This window comes from Diabrotica virgifera, chromosome 4 (genome assembly GCF_917563875.1).
Source record: "Diabrotica virgifera virgifera chromosome 4, PGI_DIABVI_V3a".
NCBI classification, from domain to species: domain Eukaryota; kingdom Metazoa; phylum Arthropoda; class Insecta; order Coleoptera; family Chrysomelidae; genus Diabrotica; species Diabrotica virgifera.
In genome coordinates this window covers 233,143,229-233,168,818 of record NC_065446.1, presented here as the reverse complement: position 1 = coordinate 233,168,818, position 25,590 = coordinate 233,143,229, and the positions used below count along the sequence as shown (strand labels likewise).

Here is a 25,590-nt window from a genome sequence, read left to right as displayed (position 1 = left end):
TTTATGACTCTCAAATTGCTAAAATGCTCCCAAGCCATCTTTAGTAAGTTCAAGGACCAGTAATCAGTGTTTCTATTGCTCGACAAAGGTTAACAGAACAGGATTTGATAGCTTGCAATGCAAATACAGCCCTTACGTACTGCTGCTAACAAAAGACACAGACTTACATTTGCCCGTGAATACGTCAGTTAAACAATAGGCGATTGGGAAAAAGTATTGGCTACGGATGAGTGTAGAATATGAATTTATGGTAAAGCTGGTCGAAATAAGGCCCACAGAAGGGCTTGAGAACGTTATGCTGCCTGCACTCAGTCACATCGAGTTGCTTTTGTTGGTGGCTCAGTAATGTTTTGGGCAGGGATTTGTTTGAGGCACACACGTATCTCGTCTTGATTGAGAGGGGCACATTAACAGCACACTGATACAAAATGGACAGTATATGTTCTTTTGCATACTTTCAATATATTGCATTAATTGCAACATATTGTTCAATAGTGTTCTTTTGCACTATTAACAATATTCTATAGTTATAAAAGAGAAGTGTGCTAAGGATTAAAAATAATAAATACAAAATTACCGTAATTAATGTTTTCTAACACAGAGAGTACTTACAGTTTTCTTGAAAAACACATAAATAATATGGCTACCTAAAATGTTTGTTACTTAAACCACAGTCTTAAACCTACAGTAGCTATAAATCAAGTCACAGATCATATGGGCTTTCTTCTACTTTTTGCAGCAGCAAACTAGGGTTTCTAATCGCCAAAAATCATTTCTAAGCTCTACCAAAAAACCAGCCAACGACTGGTAATTTCCTTTTACTTTACTTAAAGTTGTAGTTTCGTACTGAAGATTAGTACTGACTTTTTGGAATCCTTCAAAACGATACTCCAAAATATGGACAAAAATCTAGTGATTCAAGGTTTAATCTTAGAGCAGATGCATCACTTCGGCATGAAGGTTTTTCGTTCCTGTCATTCTCTATTAGTTTCAAAGTTTCTATAATTGCCGGCCAATTTTCTTTCAGAGCTCGACAAGCATCGTTTCTCGCTGACCAACGTGTTTTAGATAGGCTTTGAAGTACCACAGAGCATTTGTGGTTCAAATACAGCTCCCATCGATGTGTTGAACTTGTGAAAAAATTGTACAGTTCTTGAAGTAGACCAAAAAAGAAACAGCAACCACACATGAACTAACAACGGCCATAGATCCTACCAGATTTAAGGAATGAGCGGCACATGGGACATACTCAGCCTGAGGACATAGTTTTTTTATTCTGGCTTGAACACCTGAGTATATCTTGTGATAGTATAGCTTGTATAGCTTGTGATATCCAAATCGAATTTATCAAAAACATCAACATTTACTATCTCTTCAGCTTTGTGTCTGACGTTAGTCAAAAAACACAAAAAGCGTTCTACGGGTATGCCATCCCTAGTTATATCCCTTAGTACCAACGTTAATTGGTCAATATGAGATATGTCTGGAGTGGAGTCTATCACAATCTCAAAATATTTTGCTACCTTAGCTTCATTTAATATTTTTTTTTGAACATTTTCAACCATAAGAAGGATCACTTCTTCATATGTTGACTTAGAAATGTATGCAGTTGTACCTGAAAGCCATATACTTTCAAATGCTCTGATAGAAAGGGGTCAAACTCGGATAAAAATTGGATTTAACCTAATTTTTTTTCTTATATTTAATGCTTTTATATTTTTTAAACTTTTAATGTGTGGTAAACTGTGCCAGCGTGTACTCGGAGATAGGCAATGCGAACAAAATCCGCCCGTTCCGCGCCCCTAACAAATTTGGCGCTCTAGGCCAGTGCCTAGTCGGCCTAGTGATAAATCCGGCCCTGGCAAGGATGTAACACAGTATCTTGAAGGTGTTATTTCAAAAATGGACTGGCCTGCTCAAAATCCAGATCTTAATCCTATTGAGCAAATATGGAGCCTTCTCAATAGGCGGGTAAGACTTCGTTTACCTGCTCCAACAACATGTGAATAGCTTCGATTGGCTCTCATTTAAGAATGGACCACTTTTCCCCGAAGGAACATCGAAAAGGTGATTAGTGTATTCAAATCGAATGATGAGTGGTATCCAGAATAGTGGTGGCAACACACGTTATTGAAACGAGTGATACTCCTCTTTTCTTGACTCTATAATTTAATAATTATTGCTATAACTGTAACTGTAAGGGTACATCGAAATTTTCAATACATTTATTATTTTCTCAAATTTCTCCTAGTTTTCCATTTGTTACTAATAATAATGTCGGATTATTTGCTACAAAAGTAACTGAAAGAATACACAATAGATTTCATCATCATCACTGGCTCGACAACCCTTTCTGGTTCTTGACCTGTTCCAGGATTCTTCTCCATTCTGATCTGCTTCGTGCTTTTTTCTCCAGTTTTTTATTTTTAAGGTTATTATATAATTTTATATTTGTTCTAAATATCTCAGCTTCGATCTTCCTCTTGTTCTTTTTCCTACTGGCATATGTTTGAATATTTTGTTTGATATTTCGCCTTCTTCCATTCTTTCTACATGTCCCATCCAACGCAGCCGTCCTATTTTAATGAATGTTATGATATCCGGATCCTGGTATATTTTGTATAGTTCAAAGTTGTACTTTCTTCGCCAAATTCCGTTTTCTTTTGTGCCCTTATCTTATATTATATGTGTCGCAAGATTTTTCTTTCAAAGGTGACTAGCAATGTTTCCTCTCTTTTAGTGAGTGTCCAGGTTTCTGAACCGTATGTGAGTACCGGTCTTATTAAGGTTTTGTATATTTGGCATTTTGTTTTTCTTGCGACGTTATCTGATCTTAGTTGCCGAATTAAGCCATGGTAACTTTTATTGGCAATACATATTCGCCTCTTCACTTCCTCCGCTACGTTATTATCAGACGTGACTAGGGATCCCAATTATGTAAAGTTTTTTACCCCCTAAATGTTGTATTCTCCTATTGTTATATTTTGTGGCTGCCTTATTTCTGCGTTTTTACTTACCTGCATATATTTTGTTTTGTTCTGGTTGATTTTAAGGGCACTATTTTGTGCAGCTCGTTCTATTTGATTGAATGCCTCTATCATTTCTCTTCTTGATCTTGCGATTATATCAACATCATCTGCAAATGCTAGTATTTGCACGCTTTTATTAATGATTGTTCCTCGAGTATTGACTGTTGTGTCCCTCATTATTTTCTCGAGTACGATATTGAACAAGATGCATGATAGAGCGTATCACTGGCGTAGTCCCTTTTTCACATCTATTGTTTCCGTTAGTTCGTTTTGTATCCGGATTTTACTTTCTACTTTTAGATATTCTTTTATCAGTTCTATTAGTTGTGTTGGTATATTAAATTCTTTCTTTGCTTTTATTAAAAATTCTCGGTTTATATTGTCATATGCGCTTTCGAAGTCTATGAAGAGATGATGTGTGTCGATGTTATGTTCACTTGTTTTTTCGAGGATCTGTCGCAGTAGATTTAATTGTCACATAATAGATTTAATTTTATAAAATTAAGAAAAAAATCAAAAATTACTTCAATCTTGTGGGCGGTCAGTGTGCGCGTTAGAGCAGTGTATATTGATTGGTTTGTTTTTGTAGATTACTCGCTGCACCTGTACAAATTGAGGGAGATGAAAAAACCACAAGTTCGGCATTTTCCATTACTGGACAATTAACCGCTGCCAAATTAGAACTTTATGAATGTCTATACAATACTTCAACGTCTAAAATTGACTCGATTCCATTAATTTTGTTCACGGAAAACTCATCTCTTCAAAATGCGACTATGGGCGCCAAACCTAACTTTAAACTAGCATTTAAACATGTTGAAAAGACGAAAAATTCTATCAGAAGAAGCGGACCTAAGTCTGATTATACGTAAGTACTTTTTTTCTATAAAAACAACGATAGAGCCTGTGTGTGCCTGTGATATTTTATCACATTTGATCAATAAATCATCATCATTCAACCCGGATCTATCCACTGCTGGATATGGTACACGACAATTAGACCGAAATCATTAGACCGAAAGCAGTAGACCGAACTCATTAGACCGAAAAGCACTTTACCGAAACCTCACTAGACCGAACAGCATTAGACCGAAATGATAAATAAATTTAAAAAGTTTGCAGTAAATTATGCTAAGATTTGGTATATCTGTCTTTTTGTTTATTGTATTTTTTTGTATTATTTTATATAGACTGTGTAAATTGTTACTCTGTACAGTCTGATATGAAATAATTTTCATCCGTTAAACAAATTAGTGAAGGTAAAAATAAATTAAGGGTAGAGTGACGTTAACACCATTTAACTTTTTATAATGACCATCCAAATAACATTTAGTTGTAATTACATTAGTCTTATCTCTTTTACTGCGACAAGTAAAAAGAACTGCTTTTCGGTCTTCTGCTGTTCGGTCTAGTGAGGTTTCGGTAAAGTGTTTTTTGGTCTAATGAGTTCGGTCTACTGCTTTCGGTCTAATGATTTCGGTCTCTTTACAGTAAACCGCTGGATATAGGTCTCCCGCAGTCTTCTGCATGTATTATTGTATATCAATAAATAGTTTAGTTGTAATTAGTATTGCTGAAAATATCTATGTTGCTTATTTATTGTGTGTTATATCTAAAGACTTACTGATACAGATTAATAGTATAAAGAACAAAGAAGGCATAGAGACCAATAATATAGAAGAAATTATACAAATAACACAAGAATATTATAAAAACCTCTACAATACAAAACAGAAATACAAACACAATATGTAATTAACTAGTTTTGATGGGAAATAAGCCACAATTTTACTAAAAAATGGTTTTATTAACGTTTCGACGCCCAAATCGGGTGCCGTTGTCAAAATACAAAAAATATATTTTTTGTATTTTGACAACGGCACTCGATTTGGGCGTCGAAAAGTTAATAAAATATTTTTTTTAGTAAAATTGTGGCTTATTTCCCATCAAAACTAGATAATTGCAAAAATGCTACAAGAAAATAGCTTCAGAACAACATTCACAATATGTATTTATCATACGCTTAACTCCAAATTGTGGTCGCCAAAAATGTCACGTAACGACGCTAGTTGTCGCGTCAGTCATGCACGGAGCGAGTAGTTTATTGATAAAGTATCATAATAGTCTAATTATTGTTATTTTCACACGTTGATTACAATAGTACTGATGATAACCATTTTTAAGGATCACCTTGGGCAAGCTAGACTTAGAATTTGATATTACGCTACTAGATCGAATTAATGCTTTGATAAATTCTCCAAATATATGTGCCCCAGAAGTATCGCCATATAATCCATGGACCATTCCTGAAGGATTTCCTGGACAAATTGTATCTTCTGCTGCTGTAGAGGCTAAGATGGACTTGAAAATAATTTGTCCGTATGTTAATGTAAAGCTAAGGTAAGTTTTGATTTATTATTTTTGCTACTGCGTGTATTATAGGAATAAAGGCAGTAGCTGCACTCTTTTTATTTGACAATTGCGCTCACTACGAAAATATACCAGGAAAAATATCTCTTGTATTTTTCTTTATACATTTTATACAATACCAAGTAAAGAAGGTAGTAGGTTGAATTGTATATTCATTATGTTCCTTTATAATATCAGGCTTTATAGTTACAAAGATACTCAACAACGTATACAACTCTGGAGAAATACCAGCAGAATGACTGAAGAATAGTTACAAAGTTTATCATAATATTCTGATTACCAGATATTCGCAATTTCACACTATTTCACATATCTTAAAATTTATTTACTAGCGCTCTTATTAGAACATCCAGAGATAGTCTGGGTAGATTATCGGAGAATAGTCCATTTTTGGAAAAGTTATTTACCAGCAATTTTATTATTAATAATATAGGTATGCAAAGTCCGCAGATAGTGTGCTACTTTTTTTATAAACAAAATGGCGGGAAAATCGTGTTTTTTTTCAATTTTTGCTCTATAACTCCAAAGATTTTAACTTTACACCAAAAACACTAATTATAAATAAAAATTCACCGTAATTAAATTCTGCATAGAGACGTATTTTCCCCGGAAAATGCGGTTTTTCCAACAAAATCTTTAATTTTCAACTAAAATTGAAGATAAATAAATGTTTATCAATAATTAAATAACTTGGTAATATAAAAGCTCTTTTCGTATAGATTCTATAGATTATTATTCCAGAAGCCGATGGAAATTGAATAAACAGTTTAGCAACAATTGAAAACTATGATTTTTGTATAAAAAGACACTGTACCTATCTAATGTACTTTACAGAATTAAAATTGGACTATTTAAGAGGCCTCAGTAATATTTTAAAATTATAAACAATTTTTTGGCTTATAAACAAATATAATATCTCTGGAAATATTGAATTAAATCATGGAAACGGTATTGGAAAAAAAGCGGCAGGACGCTTCTTTTAAAAGAAAAAACGTTTAATTCTGATGAGTGGTTCCTGAGATACAACCGGTCACATTTGACCGGCATTTACGGCAAAACTGTAAAAATAGGATCATAATTTTCGAATCATCACCTTTTTATTTTTGTCCTCTTTCTCTGTTTTATTTATTGTTATGTTTAAAAGAATGCTATTTCATGTTTTAATTGTATTTTATTATTTTTATCTTTTTATTACATTTTATTACATGTGGCTTCTTCTGCCGCCATCTGTCTACCTTCCCGCCCAGTCATCACCGTGACAAGACACTTGACAGGAAGCATGAAGTCACAAAACATAAAACAACATAATGTATAACTAACTACACAACATTCTCCACACCAATTTTCATATCTTTAAAATACTCATAACATATATTATTATAATAAAAACTATCAATATTACGAGTGAAAATTGCCAAAAATAGCAAAATTCCAATCAAAAATTAGGTTGGAGAAAATGTAACCCTCAAAGTTCAAAATCGGTAAACGTTAAAAAAAATGCATTTTCTCGGCTTCCCATGGAGCAATTTTCTTCAAATTAATCTATTATAACAAAACAAAAGCAAGTTTGACATTTAATAATGCGTTAGTTAGATGGCTCTACTCGAGTTACTTGGGAACAAAAAAGAATGAAGAAAATTGCTCCATGGGAAGCCGAGAAAATGCATTTTTTAACGTATACCGATTTTGAACTTTGAGATTACATTTTCTCCAACCTAATTTTTGATTGGAATTTTGATATTTTTGTTAATTTTCACTTGTAATATCGATAATTTTTATTATAATAATATATGTTATGAGTATTTTAAATATATGAAAATTGGCGTGGAGAAAGAGGACAAGAATAAAAAGGTGATGGTTCGAAAATTATGATCCTATTGTTTATATATTTGCCGTAAATGCCGGTCAATTTTGACCAGTTGTATCTCAGGAACCACTCATCAGAATTAAACGTTTTTTCTTTTAAAAGAAGCGTCCTGCCGCTTTTGTTCCAATACCGTTTTCATGATTTAATTTAATATTTCCCGAGATATTTTATTTGTTTATATGCCAAAAAATTGTTTATAATTTTAAAATATACCTGAGGCCGCTTAAATAGTCCAATTTTAATTCTGTAAAGTACATTAGATAGGTACGTCTTTTTATACAAAAATGATAGTTATTCTTATGTATCATAATTATTAAGGTTATACCGACCGTAAATTTTTAATTAACAATTCAATTATTGCTAAACTGTTTATTTAATTTCCATCGGCTTCCGGAATTATAATCTATACGAAAATAGCTTTTATATTTCCAAGTTATTTAATTATTGATAAACAATTACTTATCTAAAATTTTAGTTGAAAATTAAAGATTTCGTTGGAAAAACCCGCAGTTTCCGGGGAAAATTTTCGCCGAAGTAAATCGGGAAAAACACGTCTCTACGCAGAATTTAATTACGGTGAATTTTTATTTGGGCGTTTTTGGTGTCACGTTAAAATCTTTGGAGTTATATAGCAAACATTGAAAAAACACGATTTTCGGGCGCCATTTTGTTTATAAAAAAAGTAGCACACTATCTGCGGATTGTTAATATATACAATCATAAGATTCGATTCCAGCAATAAAATTGCTGGTAAATAACTTTTCCTTGTATTTTGCTACTTAGCCCAGAGTAAGATAAAATAGATTATTTTTCTTGCAGGTTTCCAGTTCCAGATTTTCGTCCACCGTATGATCTCAATCGAGTTCCATGGTGGAAAAGACACGTTAGAGCTGACTATCTCTCTCTAGTTTTCGCCGATTTAGTCTTCCAATCAAGCTTTCTAACAAACCAAAGTTTCCAAGAATATTCGTTGTACTCTCGAGCGCTTGATATTATCTATTATGAAAACGAAAACAGTCATGGTTTACCTATTGCCAAGGCAGAATTTGATGATAAGGAGGGAGCATCGATGCAAGACATGTTATCACAGATTAGGTAATATAAAGCTTTGAGTTTTAGTCATTTGATAACAGTGTAAAGTAAATATATGTAGGATTCGTTAAAGACAATCGTAATAAAAGTCCGTGTGATGTTTAACAGTTTTAATTAATAAAATAGATAACTAAATTATAGATACTATTAAATTGACGAAATGTAAAAAGTGTTTGTGTAATTGCGACCAAATTTTAGTTGTTCTTATAAAAATAAATGTATTGGGAAATAATTGCGTCTAATCAATATTATAACAGGCTTGTCATAATATTCGTCTTAAAGCGTCTCTTTACGTGTTAAAGCGTCTTTTCTATTCTCCCAAAAAACACGTCCGTCTAGATCCTGATGTTAAAATTGACTGTCTAACAACCCCCACGCTAAATAAAATTCTCTTACTGCTAATCTCCCTTTTCCGTTTTCTCCTGAGAACCAACCCATTAAAATTGGTTCAAAGTATGTACCGACCTTTTCCAATAAACGAAAACTATAAAAATTAGTCAAGCCGGCTACTTGTTTATCTTTATGTCTTAAGGACGATTGAAAATAAACACAATCTTCTCACTAAACTACCCGTCGATTAGATACGCCCACACATCTGTCCCTAAGAGCGTCGACGGACACTTGTTTCGTGTTTTGTAATAATATTTAAAGAAAAAATATAATACAGGAGTCTTAAAAATTAAGATAAAATATTTACAACTCTACATATACAGGGTGGCCGGAAAGTCCCTTTACACTAATGAATTATATTTTTTATACAACAGAGGGAAAAAATAATAAACAATTTTGTTTGTTAAGTTATTTATTAATTATTTATTTATCTAAAACATGGGTGTGAATACCTGCATTGTCGCAACGCAACTTGGTACGACGCCATGTTCGTATACTCATCCATCTCAGCATGTCTGGAGTTACTGACGTAAAACTGGGCGCACTCCCGTTTCGCAAGTCCTCATTCGAAACATATCTGCATTTCTAACCTTCTCTTTAATGAAATTCTACAGTGAATTGTCCGGCGATGTCAAATCTGGACGTCTTGGCGTCATCATCATCAATGGCGTTACAACTCTTCGTGAGTTTTTGCTGCGTTTACTATTTGTTTGCCGGTCCTGTGCCACTAATTCCCATTGACTCACTCCCATTTTCTCCAGATCTTCTTTTACAACATCTTTCCACCTTTTTCTAGGCCGTCCTACAGACCTTTTTCCATATGGCCTTTTAGCCCGATCAAAGAACAATCTGACACCAAAAAGAATAAAGGAAGGCTGAAAATTTGGGAATAGGTAGTTGAAATTGTCTATTATTAAAATTATTAAAATTGGGAAATACGGGGTGAAAAATATTTTCTCTGGGGTGAAAAAATATACGTTCAAAATAAGACCGGAATTGCATAAAATGACTAACTCTAAACAACTTTTCTTCTATAGAGTTTTTTCACTAAGTCAGTACTTGTAGAGTTATTTGCGAGTAAATATGTTCATGTTTAACAAAATAAAACATGTTTTTGGAGAGTTTTTCGGAGATAACTCGAAGAGTAAGAAATTTAGCGAAAAAATATTCTAAGCAAAAATATAGCCCCCAAAAACTTGAAAAAAATGGTGTGTATATGAGGTCTGTAGACCCAGTAGAAGCAGAGTTGCAGCTAATAAAAAGTAGGTTCTTCTTCGTCAAATTCCAAATCGAATATTTTAATGTGAAATAACCCAAAAAACGGAGCACTTTTAGGGGAAAATTCATTTTAACTTTTTTAAAGTGTTTAAAAAAGGTTTATTTTTGTTTTTTAAAAAGCTTGTAATATTAAAGTAAGTGAATTACGCTCAAAATATTGTTGGTCCCTTTTATTTTTTGGTAAAAAATCGCGAAAATCACCCCCTAATTAGCATCACATATAAATTTTAACATTACCACTTCACAAGTTACTTTGTCTATGTATTATTTATATAATCTGTAAGTTTCATCGGTTCAAAGTGCTTCGTTTTGAAAAAGCTGTAGTTAAAATGGCTTGAACGAGTAACTAATCACGAGTTTAGGCAAATTTTGAACAGCCATAGCATAACCAATTTTTGTCTAACAAGAAAACAAAAAATCAAAAATATTCAGAAAAGCAAAACGTACATTTTATTACTCTTTGAGATTTTTGGTATTCCTAATTGTTTTTAAGTTAATTTCATAAAAAATTACGATTTTTTTCAAAATTAAAAAAAAATGTTTTATTTTAAACCCAATTTTTTTTAAAACTGAGCACTTTGAACCAATGAAACTTATAGATAATATAAACAATACATAAGAAAAAGTAACTTGTAAAGCGGTAACGATTAATTTTATTTGAGAAGCTAATTAAGGGGTGATTTTCGCCATTTTTTACCCAAAAATAAAAGGAACCAACAATATTTTGAGCGTAACTCACTTACTTTTAATGTTAGAAGTTATTTTAAAAAAAACAAAAATAAACCTTTTATGAAACACTTTAAAAAAGTTTTAATGAATTTTCTCCGAAAAGTACTCCGTTTTTTTGGTTATTTCACATTGAAATATTCGATTTGGAATTTGACGAAGAAGAACCTATCATTAGCTGTAACTCTGGTTCTACTGCGTCTGCAGACCTCACGCATACAATTTTTTTTTCAATTTATTATAAGCTATATTTTTACTAAGAATATTTTTTTCGCTAAAATACTTACTTTTTGAGTTATCTCGGAAAAACCGTCCAAAAACATTTTTTTTTGTTAAAAATGAACACATTCACTCGCAAATAACTCGAAAAGTATTGACTTAGTAAAAACACTTAGTATAGAACAAAAGTTACTTAGAATTAGTCATTTTATCCAATTCAGGACTTATTTTGAACGTATATTTTTTCACCCCTGAGAAAAAAAATTTTACCCCGTATTTTCCAACTTTTGTATAATGGAGGGGATGTAGAATTGTAAACTTTTTCTTATATAATAATAGACAATTTCAACTACCCATTCCCAAATTTTCATCCTTCCTTTATTTTTTTGGAGGTTTTCGTAAAATTTTGCGTTCCCTGATTGGGCTATTTCCCAGAGCACGTTGTTTATAAGGCGATCTCAATACACCTTGTCATTTTCTTTCTCTATATTTATTAATCCTCTAAAAAATGATACTTTGATTCAGGTTGACCATTAAACTGTTTTCGGCTGAGACCAACGAATTGGAGAAAGAGGCCGAGGTTGAACCAAATTTAATGACTACTTCATTTTACGGAGCTTTCGAAAATCAGACCAAAGAAGAGCCGGGACCTTTTAGCGCTAAAAGAGTGGTACATGAAAGCGATACTCCACATTCCAGACCACCAAATGGTAAGATATTATATACATATATTTAGTTGTTAGTGTCAATATATTAACTATTTTTAATAATTGGCATTTTTGTTTACTGTGTCAGGTTATCAATTTTCATTTTTTTAATATCAAAACGTTACTGTTTTCTCTCCCTCTTATTCTATTTTTCCGCATTTTAAAGTTTACTTTTCTTAAACTACCTCTCAAGCTTTTCTTAAGCTCTCAACTCTCAATTCTTTAACTGGCAGTAGATTACAAGCAGACACGTACAGTATTCACTAAAAAAAATGGTGAATTATCCATGTCTCTCGGTCTGTCCGTGAACACAACTCTTCCGTTATTAGAACAGATAGAATGCCAAATAATGCGTCGAATAAGAGCTTATATCCCAAAGGTGGTATTAAAGGTGAGAAATTTTACCTCGGACTTTCGGTTCCAAAGTTGCAACCAGAAATACCGTTTTAAAATTGCCGAAATAGTACAAGCGATATATTATTCGACGCGCCTTAGCAAGACGAGAATAAAATATACTTCCGGTTTTTATATCACTTCCGGTTAAAGTTTGCATGCAAAATAGGACTGGACGTTTGGCAAAAATTATTGAAATCGTGTATCAATCGACGCAAAGTTACACGAAGAGTTCAAATATCGACTTCCGGTTCTACTTCCGGTCACGTTGAGTGAAAATCTAGGATTTACGAAGTTCAATATTGCTTGTTATATGTATGAACAATGTGTATCGAACACTTAATTACTGACTTAAAACTCCTTTCAACTACTTCTAAATTTCCATAGCTCTTTTGCTACCGTTAACAGAATAAAAAATTAGTAGAAATATGAAAACAGCGTGAGTTACCAGACGATTAGAACATTGGAATAATATAATAAAAAATGCGATTTGATTGATTGCCCCTCTCCTATTGACATGCAGGCCTGATAGTGAAACTCCATCAAGCTGTAATGTCGATGCCATTTCAAAAAATCATCAAAACTATTTCTCCTATCGGATAGTCCGAGTAAAACTTTCAGACAAATTCTTTGTTCCTTTCACTGCGCAAGTCGGAGTATACACAGTCTACAACGGCGATCTCCCCCTTCCCATCAATAGGTGAGACTCTACTCTTCAATTGCTACTACTTCTTTTTGCGGTGTCATATTAGGCCCCCTAACATTGACAATTACATTGGCGAGTAGTTCACGGTCTTCAGCTACTAGTAATCGGAATAGTAATTTGACACTGCATGTTCCTGTCCATTCGCAAATATTCTTGAGCCATGACATCTGCCTCCTTACAATTCCTCTGCAGCTCTCGATTTTTAAGGACATGCCCTAGGCATAATTTTTTTTTTATTTTAATAGTTTTCAGTATCTCACGAATAGCATTTGCTTTATTTAAGCTTCGTTGGCCTTTCCAGGGTATTAGGAGCATCCTTCTATGCAACAACATCTCAAATGCCTCTAGACGATTGATCGTATCAGATTTCAGAGTCCAGCTCCCGGTTCCATTTTTAGGGCTATCAACACTAATCAAATATAGCATTTGATCATTCTTTGACGAAATTTTAGGTTTACGCTGTAGTTACAGAGGAATGATTTCATTTTTAAAAACGTTGTGCTGCTTAATTCTGCATTTCAGTATTATTGCTTTATTTCAGTAAGTCACTGTATATTAGTTATGTTGTTATTTTTTCTAGATGACACTGATGAACTCATAATACCTGGTGATAAATATGAGATAGACGAATTCATTAAATCGACTACAGATTCTGTTAAAATTCATGTTGACGTTTATATTCCTCAAATTTCCCTACAATTAAAGTCAAAACACGTCTATGAAGTTTTGTATAATAGAATTAACAACGATTTATTATTATGGACCCCTAGTGCACCGAAGACCAAGTCTGCAGCCACGAATTTATCATATTCTGCATATGGAGGAAGAACTGTTATTGTTGACGGTCAAGATACTTTTACAATGTGTAAGAGTGGAATTCAATATGGTAAGTTCAATACGGTGTTAGTTTCATATATCTCAAACTTTTTCAAATACTCGCTATGCAACCAAGTTCGATGTACAATTTTCCATATTTACCGAAAGAAAAATATAATGGATCTCATAATGAGTTGTTCTATTCCCATACTTTAATATATCAATAATGATTTCAATACCTGTATCATAATGAGCCTTATTACGATACAGATTTTCATCACGATACAGATTTTTAACCAATAGAATGGCGAGATGAAGTTCTGTCTGGCTGTGGCACATGCGCAATGAGTAATGTCAAGTGAAATGCATAGACATATTAAAAATTTAACCACAAATTCATTTTAATAATTGTAAATATGATTCATTCATTTTAATTGGGATAAATTAATTGTCGTATATAATATCACAAGAGAGAAAATTTTGCCGGCAATATTTTCGACTGGTATGAAAGTTTGTTGCCTGGCAATTTTCGCGAATTAAATTTTGACTTAAATCACGAGACGTCAGTCGAGTGATTTTGTCAAAATTTCATAAGCGAAAATTACCAAAAGGCAACGAACTTGAATGAAACCAGGAGAAAATTTTGCCGGTAAATAATTTTCTCTCGAATGATATTCGACAAGACTATTTCACGAGACAATTAATGCACCATATCAACGAAATATAATCTTTATTTATTTGTTATTACCAGACACTTTCGTGACGGATCTGTCATAATTTTGTCGCTGAGAAATCACGTCGCTAAGGAGTTTTGTCAGTAAGAAACTAGGGATATTAAAAATTTAACCTCAATTTAATTTTAATAATTTATAATATGTACTCAAAATATAAATGTATCAACAGAATAATTAATTTAATCATATATAGTTCTTCCACTCTATCTTTTCCTATGCATGAAATTATTCACGAATTACTTTTGATACTAAAACTCTCAGTTTTCTAAGCTAGTTTTTCTCAAAACTGCTGTTTTCAAATGCGATGGACGTTGTAACCCCAAAGCTACTTGGCATGAATCTGTTAGTTTTATGTTTTCACCCATTTTTTATAAAAAAATTCGTTATTTTCCCTTCTGAGTGATAGAAAAAACTCAAAAATCGTTAACACTAAAAAACTCGACAGCGTTACCTTAATAAATTGATAAGCTAATAAAATATTTTTGAATTTTTTGTTTCACATGATCCAAATTGCTGATGTCCACTGCAAAATCCATTTGTTTTGGAGGTGTCTGTAAAAATTATACCGTTGGTTTATTTTTCAATATTTTGTCTTGAATTTTTGAATTGTAGTGAATTAAAAATAAAATTGTTCTACCATAGGTTCATAAATAATTCACAAAAATGTACTTGAAATGTTGATTTAAAATCATACCTCATCACCCTTAAACCAGTTCAATACCAGTAAGATAGATTAGTTACAATACCATAGATTAGTTACAATAGCCACAATATGACTATAATTTTAAAAATAAAAGTAGCCTTGAAACATCCCTAAACTCTTCTTCTTCTAAAACTGCCGAAGTATTTGAGAGGAATGTAAACATTTCCAAAAACAAATTGAGATCCAGGAAATGGGCACAAAATTTAAAGTTGTTCTTTGAGATCTTCAATAGTAGAGATATAGTGAGATTGAATATTTTTATTAATGAATATTAGAACTCCATCTTCAGAACTTAATTGTTACTTGTTTCGCTTCTTCTAATAGTCCAGGGCGCATCTGTTTTGAGATGGACGTTGAGAGGTGACTCAAATGTTTTTGCAGAAATTGCTTGAAAATAAATCAAATAATAATATTTGAGTTATCCTCCCTCTCAAAAAGGTCCGGAACATTGTTTAAATAATCAAAATGTCAAAAAATGAAGGAAAAATTCGATTTTTTTCTTCGTTTTTTGATTATAACTTTAAAAGTATTCATTTCCGAGAAAAGTTGTACTGACATAAAAGTTGCGTAATTAAATTTCCTACAAATAGAATTGGTTAAAAATTTCAAAAATAGTTACCCTAGTTGCAAAATAGCAATAATTGCGAAAAAAAACCATACAAAAACAAGTATTCGCATTTTACGTTTTTCAACCATTTATGCAACACTTAGGACCTTCATATTTCACTCAGAAAAACTTTATGATACAGTAAAACAATACTATAAATTTCATTAAGATCGGTTCGATAGATTTTGCAAAATAAATTTTGTAATCCAGCTTTCGCAAAAAAAATTCATTTTTTCAAAATGTTACAGAACTGAAAATAAAGCAGATAGCAAGTTGAATTTTTTTTGCTTATAGAAGTGTACTGTACCTTTCATTTGCAATTTTCAAAATTAAAATCGATTAATTACCACGGCGTCAGGAAATTTTTTAAATAAACAATAATTTTTGGTGCTACGCGCAGGACAGCGGTGTTCGATTCACACAAGTTGATTTCCACCAAAATGTCTTCCAATCTTTATCTAATATATTATTTTCTTACTCTATATTTTGTTGTATTTTAATATTTTAATTCCACAAAAATCAAACTAATTTTATTATTGTTTGTGAAATATTGTTTAAATAATTGCATATGTTTAAAAATAATAAACATTTATTTTTTAAGTTAAAATAAATGAACAAAGAAAGTTTTTTCTAATAAAAGCGTTATTTCAAAGGATAGAGTATGTGTTTTTATTTTGCAATAAACAAATTTATTTATTTATATCGAAATGTAATAAAAATTAAAATGTATCAATCATTATCAAAGGTCATTGGAATGCCCAATCAGAGCAAACTATCCGCTGTCCTGCGCGTAGCACCAATAATTAATGTTTATTTAAAAAAATTCCTGACGCCGTGGTGTTAATAGATTTTAATTTTGCAAAATTGCAAAATGAAAGGTACAGTACACTTCTATACGCAAAAAAAAATCAACTTGCTATCTGCTTTATTTTCAGTCCTGTAATATTTTGAAAAAATGAATATTTTTTACGAAAGCTGGATTGCAAAATTTATTTTGCAAAATCTATTAAACCGATCTTAATGAAATTTACAGTATTGTTTTACTGTATCATAAAGTTTTTCTGGGTAAAATATGAAGGTCCTAAGTCTAGCATAAATGGTTGAAAAATGTAAAATGCGAATATTTGTTTTTGTATGGTTTTTTCGCAATTATTGCTATTTTGCAACAAGAGTAACTATTTTTTAAATTTTAAACCAATTCTATATTGTAGAAAATCTAATTATGCAACTTTTATGTCAGTACAACTTTTCTCGGAAATGAATACTTTTAAAGTTATAATCAAAAAACCAAGAAAAAAATCGAATTTTTCCTTAATATTTTGACATTTTGATTATTTAAACAATGTTCCGGACCTTTTTGAGAGGGAGGATAACTCAAATATTATTATTTGATTTATTTTCAAGCAATTTCTGCAAAAAAATTTGAGTCACCTCTCAACGTCCAAATGTACTAATATTTTTACAGATGCGCCCTGGTCTATAACCTTTACAAGTTAATTCACTATCCGTTATGCTGTTTTGTTTTAAAGCAATTTAATCCCCAATATATACAAATTAAAGCAAACAATAAGTATGGCAATAACAAATTTAAACTACTTGTTATAAAGTCAATAGCATGAAAAATTCCAATGTCAAACGAATAATGTTTAAATTGTTTTTAATTGTTTATGTTTTTTTAGCAGTCAGTGTAAACCACCCCTGAACCTTATGTAAGTTTCAATTTGCGTGAGCTTGCTCCTAATCATGGAGTATTTTATGGATTATCCCGGCGAGCTCTAATTTTTCTTTTAAGCATATCTCACAAATGCTCTATAGGGTTAAGGTCGGGTGAACAAGCAGGTCACTCCAGAACAGTGATAATATCACAAGATATTATCTTCTGCTTCAAGAAAATCTGTAATCACTCTGCTGGTGTACTGGTGTATTAAGATGCATTATCATGAATAAAAATTAATTTTTTTTTTATTTTATTTGGGATACAGACAGGACAAACCCATAAAAGTATCCACTACAGAATTTCAGATACATTTACAATTTTACAAACTGTAAAAATTTTACAAAAGTAAAAATATTCATTGAAGTAAGAACATAAATACAGAAAATGATATAATATGTATGAACAAAAGAGAAGAAAAAAAAATGAGAAAATAAGCGATAACAAGACTGAATACACCAAAAGACTAAGTTTCAAGAAAGTGATTCTTCAATAGTTTTTTAATCATATCCGCTTTATGAAAGAAGATATCAATATCCACAACGCTAGACAATTTATTATAAGTATTTGTCATTCTATGAGCAGGTGAATTTAAAAAGTAATTTGTGCATGCTTGGTCCGTAACAAAAGTATAATTATTTCTAGTAGTGTGGCTTGGAGTACGAATTTTCAGGAAATTTATAAGGTCAATACAATCTACATTATTATTTAGGACCTTGTGAACAAATAAGACATCCACAATTTGTCTACTATGCTCAAGAGAAATTATTTTTAAATTAGAGCGAATGCGTTGTCTATCACTATCAGGATAAAATTTCCTTTTACAATAGGAAATAAACTTATTTTGAATGGATTCTACTTTAGAGATGTATACCGAATAACGCGGATTCCAAATAATAGAACCAAACATTAAAATACTATTGACATATGCCATATATAACGTTCTAATGGCAAAAGGGCTTTGTAACTCAAAACAAGTTCTATATATGAAGCCCAACTGCTTACTGGCTTTTCTAGTAATATTAGAGATATGTTGATCAAAGAGTAGCTTACGGTCCAAAAGTATACCAAGATCCTTAACGCTTTCTACTGCATGCAATGAAATTTCATATGTGTTATAGTTTAAGTCAGGGCTGCTGCGAGAAAAATGTATATAATTACATTTTGAAACATTTAAAAACAGGTTATTTCTTACACAATAATCAGATAAATTGTTTAAGTCTTCTTGAAATTGAATTATATCATTAGGACATGAAATACAGTGATATATCTTTAAATCGTCGGCATACATAATAAATTTAGCAAATTTAAAACAGGCAGAAATATCATTAACATATAAATTAAAAAGTAAAGGACCTAAATGGGACCCCTGAGGCACTCCTGACGTAGTGATCACAGCATTGGATTTAAAAGCTCCTAAAGTTACTTGTTGTGATCTATTTCTGACGTATGAGTCAAACCATCTTAATAAATTACCATGTATACCGATTTCAGATAGTTTCATAACAAGAATCGAATGATCGATTTTATCGAAAGCTTTACTGAAATCAGTATAAACTGAATCAACGCTTTTTCTCTCATTTAGACTTTGAAGTATGTATTCAATGTATAAGAATAAGTTTGTATCGACTGAACGTTTTTTCATAAAGCCATGTTGTTCAATATTAAGTAGGTTTTTTACGTCATAATAAAGAAAATCAGAAATTATACTTTCAAATACCTTACTAAAAATATTTAACTTAGAAATAGGTCTGTAATTTTCAACTTTGCTTTTATTTCTTCCATTTTCTATTTATCAGGAAATTGACCGACATTAAGTGATTTATTAAACAACAGAAATAAAGGTTCTGTTAGAGATTGTTTACAGTTTTTAATAAAATCAGTAGGTAGCTCATCTGGTCCAGGCCCTTTATGAGGTAAATTTTCAAGTTTATTTTCAATAATTTCACGAGTAATAGTATATTTACAGATATTTAAAGGCGTGTTAGTGTAAATATTACCAAAATTGCTAACATTACTAGGTACAAAAACAGAAGCAAAGTAATCAGAAAATACGTTACAAATTTTCTGTACGTCAGTAGTAGAGCCCTGAGCAGTAAGCAAACTGTTAGGAAAACTATTGGAATTTCTCTTATTTTTTACAAATTGCCAGAAGTATTTAGGATTTTCAGTAATATTGGTTTCAACGTTAGTTAAATATTTTTTATAATCTTCATTTATTAAGAATTTAGATCTGCCCCGTAAAATTTTGAAGGTTAAATAATCTAAATTATTGTTGTATTTTTTCCATCGACTATGAAATTTAAGCTTTTCTTTAATAACTTTTATTGTAGAAGTAGAGAACCAAAGAGGGTATCTTTTATAGTAATTAGGATATGTAGGTACATGCAACTCAATGATTTTATCAATAATATTATAAAACAAATTTAAAGCTTCATTTATATCATTTAACTTAAATTTAGTTTTCCAATCAACTGCATATAAAAGACGGTTAATTTCATTAAAATTCGAGAGTTTAAAATTTCTTCGAGATTGGTTTAAAACCCTAGTGCAAATATTAAGAGGAATATCTACATCAAACTCTAAAGTATGGTGATATTTATCCTCGGGAACTAGTGGATTCGTACACAAACATACATTTTTTATTAAAAAATTATTGTTAAATATAAGATCTAAAGTATTACCTGATTTATTGACATTTGGGTTGTACTGAACCATACCAACCAAAGACATGGTGTCAACTAATAAGCTTGATCTAGGATCATTATAATTACTTGGTTTGCAGTGGTCATTCCCATATAGTAACCATTTAATTTCAGGGAGATTAAAGTCTCCACAAATGACAAAAATATCATTAATATTATTTAGGTAGATATCAACAAGCTTATTACAAAAAAAATTTAATGCAGCCATGTCTCTGGGAGGTATGTAAACACAACCCATGTGTACTTTTTGTTTATTCCGAGGAGTGATGGTGACCCAAACATCTTCTGCTTCAGAACACCAAGACTCCTCGGAATAGCTAGTAAGTTCCTCGGATACAGCTATAAGAACACCTCCTCCCGTAAGTTTGCTAGAAGAACTTGTCTCCCTATCCCGTCTATACACTTTATAACAAGAAAAAATTTCTTCACTTAAAATTGATGTATTCAGCCACGTTTCCGTTAAACAAATTATGTTTTGTTCACAATTAAGAATATTTCGAAATACAATGCTAACTTTTGAATTTAATCCTTTAACATTTTGATACAAAAAAGACAGATTAGAAACACCAGCCATATCCATAAAAAAAATACAAAAAACAATGTCAAAAAAATAAATATGTAGTTTAATCCAACTTCTCGATATCCCCATCGCATGAAATTTTTATAATTCGGGATCTATCATCCTTTCGCACAAATATGACGCAATTTCTTGTCCAAATATATTTGTATTGTTTTGATTTCGCAGCTAGTTTCGTATCTCGTAGAAGTTTTTTATTTTTAGGGGTCAAGTGTTCATTAACATATAATTGGTCAGATATATTTGCTATTTTCAATCCCCATTTTTCCTCTCCTGAACTTAACTATAGGTTCTGGAACCAAATCATCAAAACCTGCGAGCTGTTAAAGGTGGTTGGATAAAAATTGAATGAATTTTTTTACCGATCATTATGCTTCTCTAGAACATGACACTTTCTACTTCAAATTTGTGAACAGATTTGGTAGTTTTCATTCTTTCTAGTCTTCCTCGCCCTCTAGACCAGGGCGCATCTGTAAAAATATTAGTACATTTGGACGTTGAGAGGTGACTCAAATTTTTTTGCAGAAATTGCTTGAAAATAAATCAAATAATAATATTTGAGTTATCCTCCCTCTCAAAAAGGTCCGGAACATTGTTTAAATAATCAAAATGTCAAAAAATGACGGAAAAATTCGATTTTTTTCTTCGTTTTTTGATTATAACTTTAAAAGTATTCATTTCCGAGAAAAGTTGTACTAACATAAAAGTTGCGTAATTAAATTTCCTACCATATAGAATTAGATAAAAATTTAAAAATTAGTCACCATTGTTGAAAAATAGCAATAATTGTGAAAAAAACATACAAAAACAAGTATTCGCATTTTACGTTTTTCAACCATTTATGCTACACTTAGGACCTTCATATTTCACCCAAAAAAACTTTATGATACAGTAAAATAATACTGTAAATTTCGTTAAGATCGGTTAAATAGATTTTCCAAAATAAATTTTGCAATCCAGCTTTCGTAAAAAAAATTCATTTTTTCAAAATGTTACAGGACTGAAAATAAAGCAGATAGCAAGTTGAAAATTTTTTGTGTATAGAAGTACACCGTACTTTTCATCTGCAATTTTGCAAAATTAAAATCGATTAACACCACGGCGTCAGGAATTTATTTAAAATAAACATCAATTATTGGTGCTACGCGCAGGACAGCGGATAGTTTGCTCTGATTGGGCATTCCAATGACCTTTGATAATGATTGATACATTTTAATTTTTATTACATTTCGATATAAATAAATAAATTTGTTTATTGCAAAATAAAAACACATACTCTATCTTTTGAAATAACACTTTTATTACCAAAAACTTTCTTTGTTCATATATTTTAACCCTAATAATAAAAGTTTATTATTTTTAAACATATGCAATTGTTTAAACAATATTTCACAAACAATAATAAAATTAGTTTGATTTTTGTGGAATTAAAATATTAAAATACAACAAAATATTGAGTAAGAAAATAATATATTAGATATAGATTGGAAGAAATTTTGGTGGAAATCAACTTGTGTGAATCGAACACCGCTGTCTTGCGCGTAGCACCAAAAATTATTGTTTATTTCAAAAATTTTCTGACGCCGTGGTAATTAATCGATTTTAATTTTGAAAATTGCAAATAAAAAGTACAGTACACTTCTATAAGTAAAAAAAATTTCAACTTGCTATCTGCTTTATTTTCAGTCCTGTAACATTTTGAAAAAATGAATTTTTTTTGCGAAAGCTGGATTGCAAAATTTATTTTGCAAAATCTATTAAACCAATCTTAATGAAATTTACACAATTGTTTTACTGTATCATAAAGTTTTTCTGGGTGAAATATGAAGGTCCTAAGTGTAGCATAAATGGTTGAAAAACGTAAAATGCCAATACTTGTTTTTGTATGGTTTTTTCGCAGTTATTGCTATTTTGTAACTAGAGTGACTATTTTTTAAATTTTCAACCAATTCTGTATTGTACGAAATTTAATTAAGCAACTTTTATGTTAGTACAACTTTTCTCGGAAATGAATACTTTTAAAGTTATAATCAAAAAACGAAGAAAAAAATCGAATTTTTCCTTCAATTTTTGACATTTTGATTATTTAAACAATGTTCCGGACATTTTTGAGAGGGAGGATAACTGAAATATTATTATTTGATTTATTTTCAAGCAGTTTCTGCAAAAAAATTTGAGTCACCTCTCAACGTCCATCTCAAAACAGATGCGCCCTGGACTACTCCACGTATACGAATTCGTCGGTCATCTGATTTTACAAAAATTCTGGGTTCGTCTGAATGTCTGAATTTCCAATGTTCCAGTTTTAGTGTTGAAGACACTGTAGATGAGAAATTGTTGGGTTTCTTCTAGCTGCTTGAGCAATGAACCGATCGTGGCGAGCCGTTGTTACTTTTTGTCCACTTCGTCTTTGTCTATTTGCAAGCTTTCCTAATTCCTGATACCTAACATAAGTTTTTGACACCCTGTGTTACACTTACCACTGAAGCCTTGTTCCTCTGAGACATTCCTTGCTCCACAAGACCAATAATATTTCCCCTTTGTACGTCCGCGAACTCAACGTAAGGCATATTTTCGATCAATTTACAACTAGAGTAAATAATCATTAAAGTACATAGCTGTGTTATCTGATTGTTTTATGGGTTTGTTTATTTTCAATAAAAACCTTTATTCTTCGCAACAATTACCAGGTTTTTGCAAAAGAAATAAAAGTATTGCTTTGAGATACATGGTGATCCCATATACAGTTGAGTCCGTGAGTCTTTACCCGTGCGTCATCATTTAAAGCACACGAAATAAGTCGGAAATCTATTTCACGCAACAACAACTGACAGAAAGTGGCTACTGTTCCGATTACGGGTTTTATTATAAAATTTGACGTTATCAAATATATAGAATGTCAAATGTAAGTTTTGCTTCAAAATTTTTGTGCAGAATTACAGCTACATTTGAAGTAGCTTAATAAATTCTTTTATTATTATTGATTAATAAATAAATAAACAATTTATAAAAAAATCCAATAACATATTTTATTTTTGTTATTTTATTCACTTTGACGGAAATCTAAACACAATCATTTCTTTACTGTGTGAATGACGTTAGCTTTGTATGTTTTAAATATTAATTGCCAAAATATAATTATTTACCTTAAAATTTCAAAGCCCAATATAAAATTAGTTGTGAAAATAACTGTTTGTGTAATATAAAGAAACTTCAAAACGCAAAAATTCGACAAAAACCGCAAAAAATTTAACTGACTGACAGCCATAAAAGTAAACAAAGCAGAAACGTCAAACAAATTGTGCTTAAAATATGAGAACATACCGAATCGTCTTTTTTTGTACCTATCTCTTTTCAATGCACTGAGTCTAGATGGTTCATAAAAATAACATATGTTTTTACTTAATAACAAACGGCAGCTGGTTTGTCATGAGTTTCATGCGTGGAAGAGAATGATGCTAGATAAAAAGTATGTGTTTTATCTCGCCAGGTATTAATGACGCACGGGTAAAGACTCGCGGACTCAACTGTAAGATTGGTTGTGGATACCATTTACATTCTGATAGTATACCATTATTGGAGTAGAGATTGTTGTGTAGCTACCACCACTAAGGTAACGAATAATCAAGCTAATCTTCCCAGCAGATAATCCTTCCAATAATTTCTTTTTAGCAGCCTTATGCGCACCTGGCTCCATTTTTATCTGGTCCTTTCAGATCCGATTTTTGAGAGGTCTCACACTTTAATTAATATTTTACATGTATAGAAAGGGAACAGAGGTAATAAACTGGCAGAGCTTAAAGGCTGATTTATCTTATGACGGGACGTGTACAGCACGGGATGTGGAACAACGAGCTCCGCACGCGGTTTTGATTTAGGCCTGGCGCAAATTGAACCTAACCGTGACACAACACACCCTGGCACTACGGACGACCCGTGCATTTATTTTTCTAGTGCAGCGCATATTGAACCCAGCCGTAGTCTGTCGCAGTGGCCAGTTGGTAAAATGTAGTGATGTTGATTAGTTATTTTCAAGTGTTCGTTACTAATCATTACTTTTGTATAAAGTAATCATTTGAGTACCAGTAATCATATCGAGAATCACATTTCTTGGTATTTTGTCTCTATCGATATGATATACCTTACAATATTGTCCAATGTCTTTCATACCACACGATTCTTCAACGTCTCCCACAAGACAGCCGTTTCGTGCACGGCCCGTTCTAACATAAATTAGTCTTAACAACCACAACTTTTTGTTTACCGAATATTTCTAACCAATGAAATAATAATGATTCTTTAATTTGTATAATTTTAACGATTTATTAAATATGAGTAACATGGAATTTATATTACCAAATATTTTTAGAATCGGATAGCGAAAGTGATGAATCAGAAACTAGCACAAGCAACATATTCTTCTCCACGTACGACCACAAAATGCGACAACCCATCAAGCCGGCGCAACATAAAGTGCAAGAACCTGTTAAAAAAATACAAAGCGACTTTGTCCTTAGCATCCAGATAGTTCAAGGAATTCTAGAAATCCATCCGCCTGTTAGAGATTCTGGAAGCAACGTGATCCCTGGTCAACAGGGAGAATTTTTCCTAAATTTAGACGACGCCAACATTTTTGTGGTTAGTGGATACAAAGGTGATGATAACTTGGGATTTGTTTGTGTTCAATTACATAACGCTCAGCTGTACCATTGTGGTAAGTATTTTTTTTAGTTCTAATTTTTATATCGACATGTACTTGTTTCTGTAAAAACCTGTATGCGTCAACTGCTGGAATAGGGCTCCCTCAGCTCTTCACGTAGGTCTCTGTCTTGTGCAGCTTGCATCCAGTTACTGCTAACACGTTTCAGGTTATCAGTCCATCTGCTTGGTGGGATTC

At 31.8% G+C, this 25,590-nt stretch overlaps 1 protein-coding gene across 2 annotated transcripts in view; it reads left to right on the top strand.

The window, feature by feature from the left end:
- Positions 1-25,590, top strand: part of LOC114327532 (autophagy-related protein 2 homolog A) — a 165,628-nt gene that overhangs the window by 59,713 nt on the left and 80,325 nt on the right. For both annotated transcript variants that reach the window (XM_050648778.1, XM_050648779.1), the window contains exons 10-15: positions 3,619-3,897; positions 5,214-5,429; positions 8,146-8,421; positions 11,557-11,741; positions 13,418-13,723; positions 25,063-25,407. In XM_050648778.1, the coding sequence (XP_050504735.1) occupies positions 3,619-3,897; positions 5,214-5,429; positions 8,146-8,421; positions 11,557-11,741; positions 13,418-13,723; positions 25,063-25,407 (1,607 nt within the window). The remainder of the gene's footprint in view (positions 1-3,618; positions 3,898-5,213; positions 5,430-8,145; positions 8,422-11,556; positions 11,742-13,417; positions 13,724-25,062; positions 25,408-25,590) is intronic.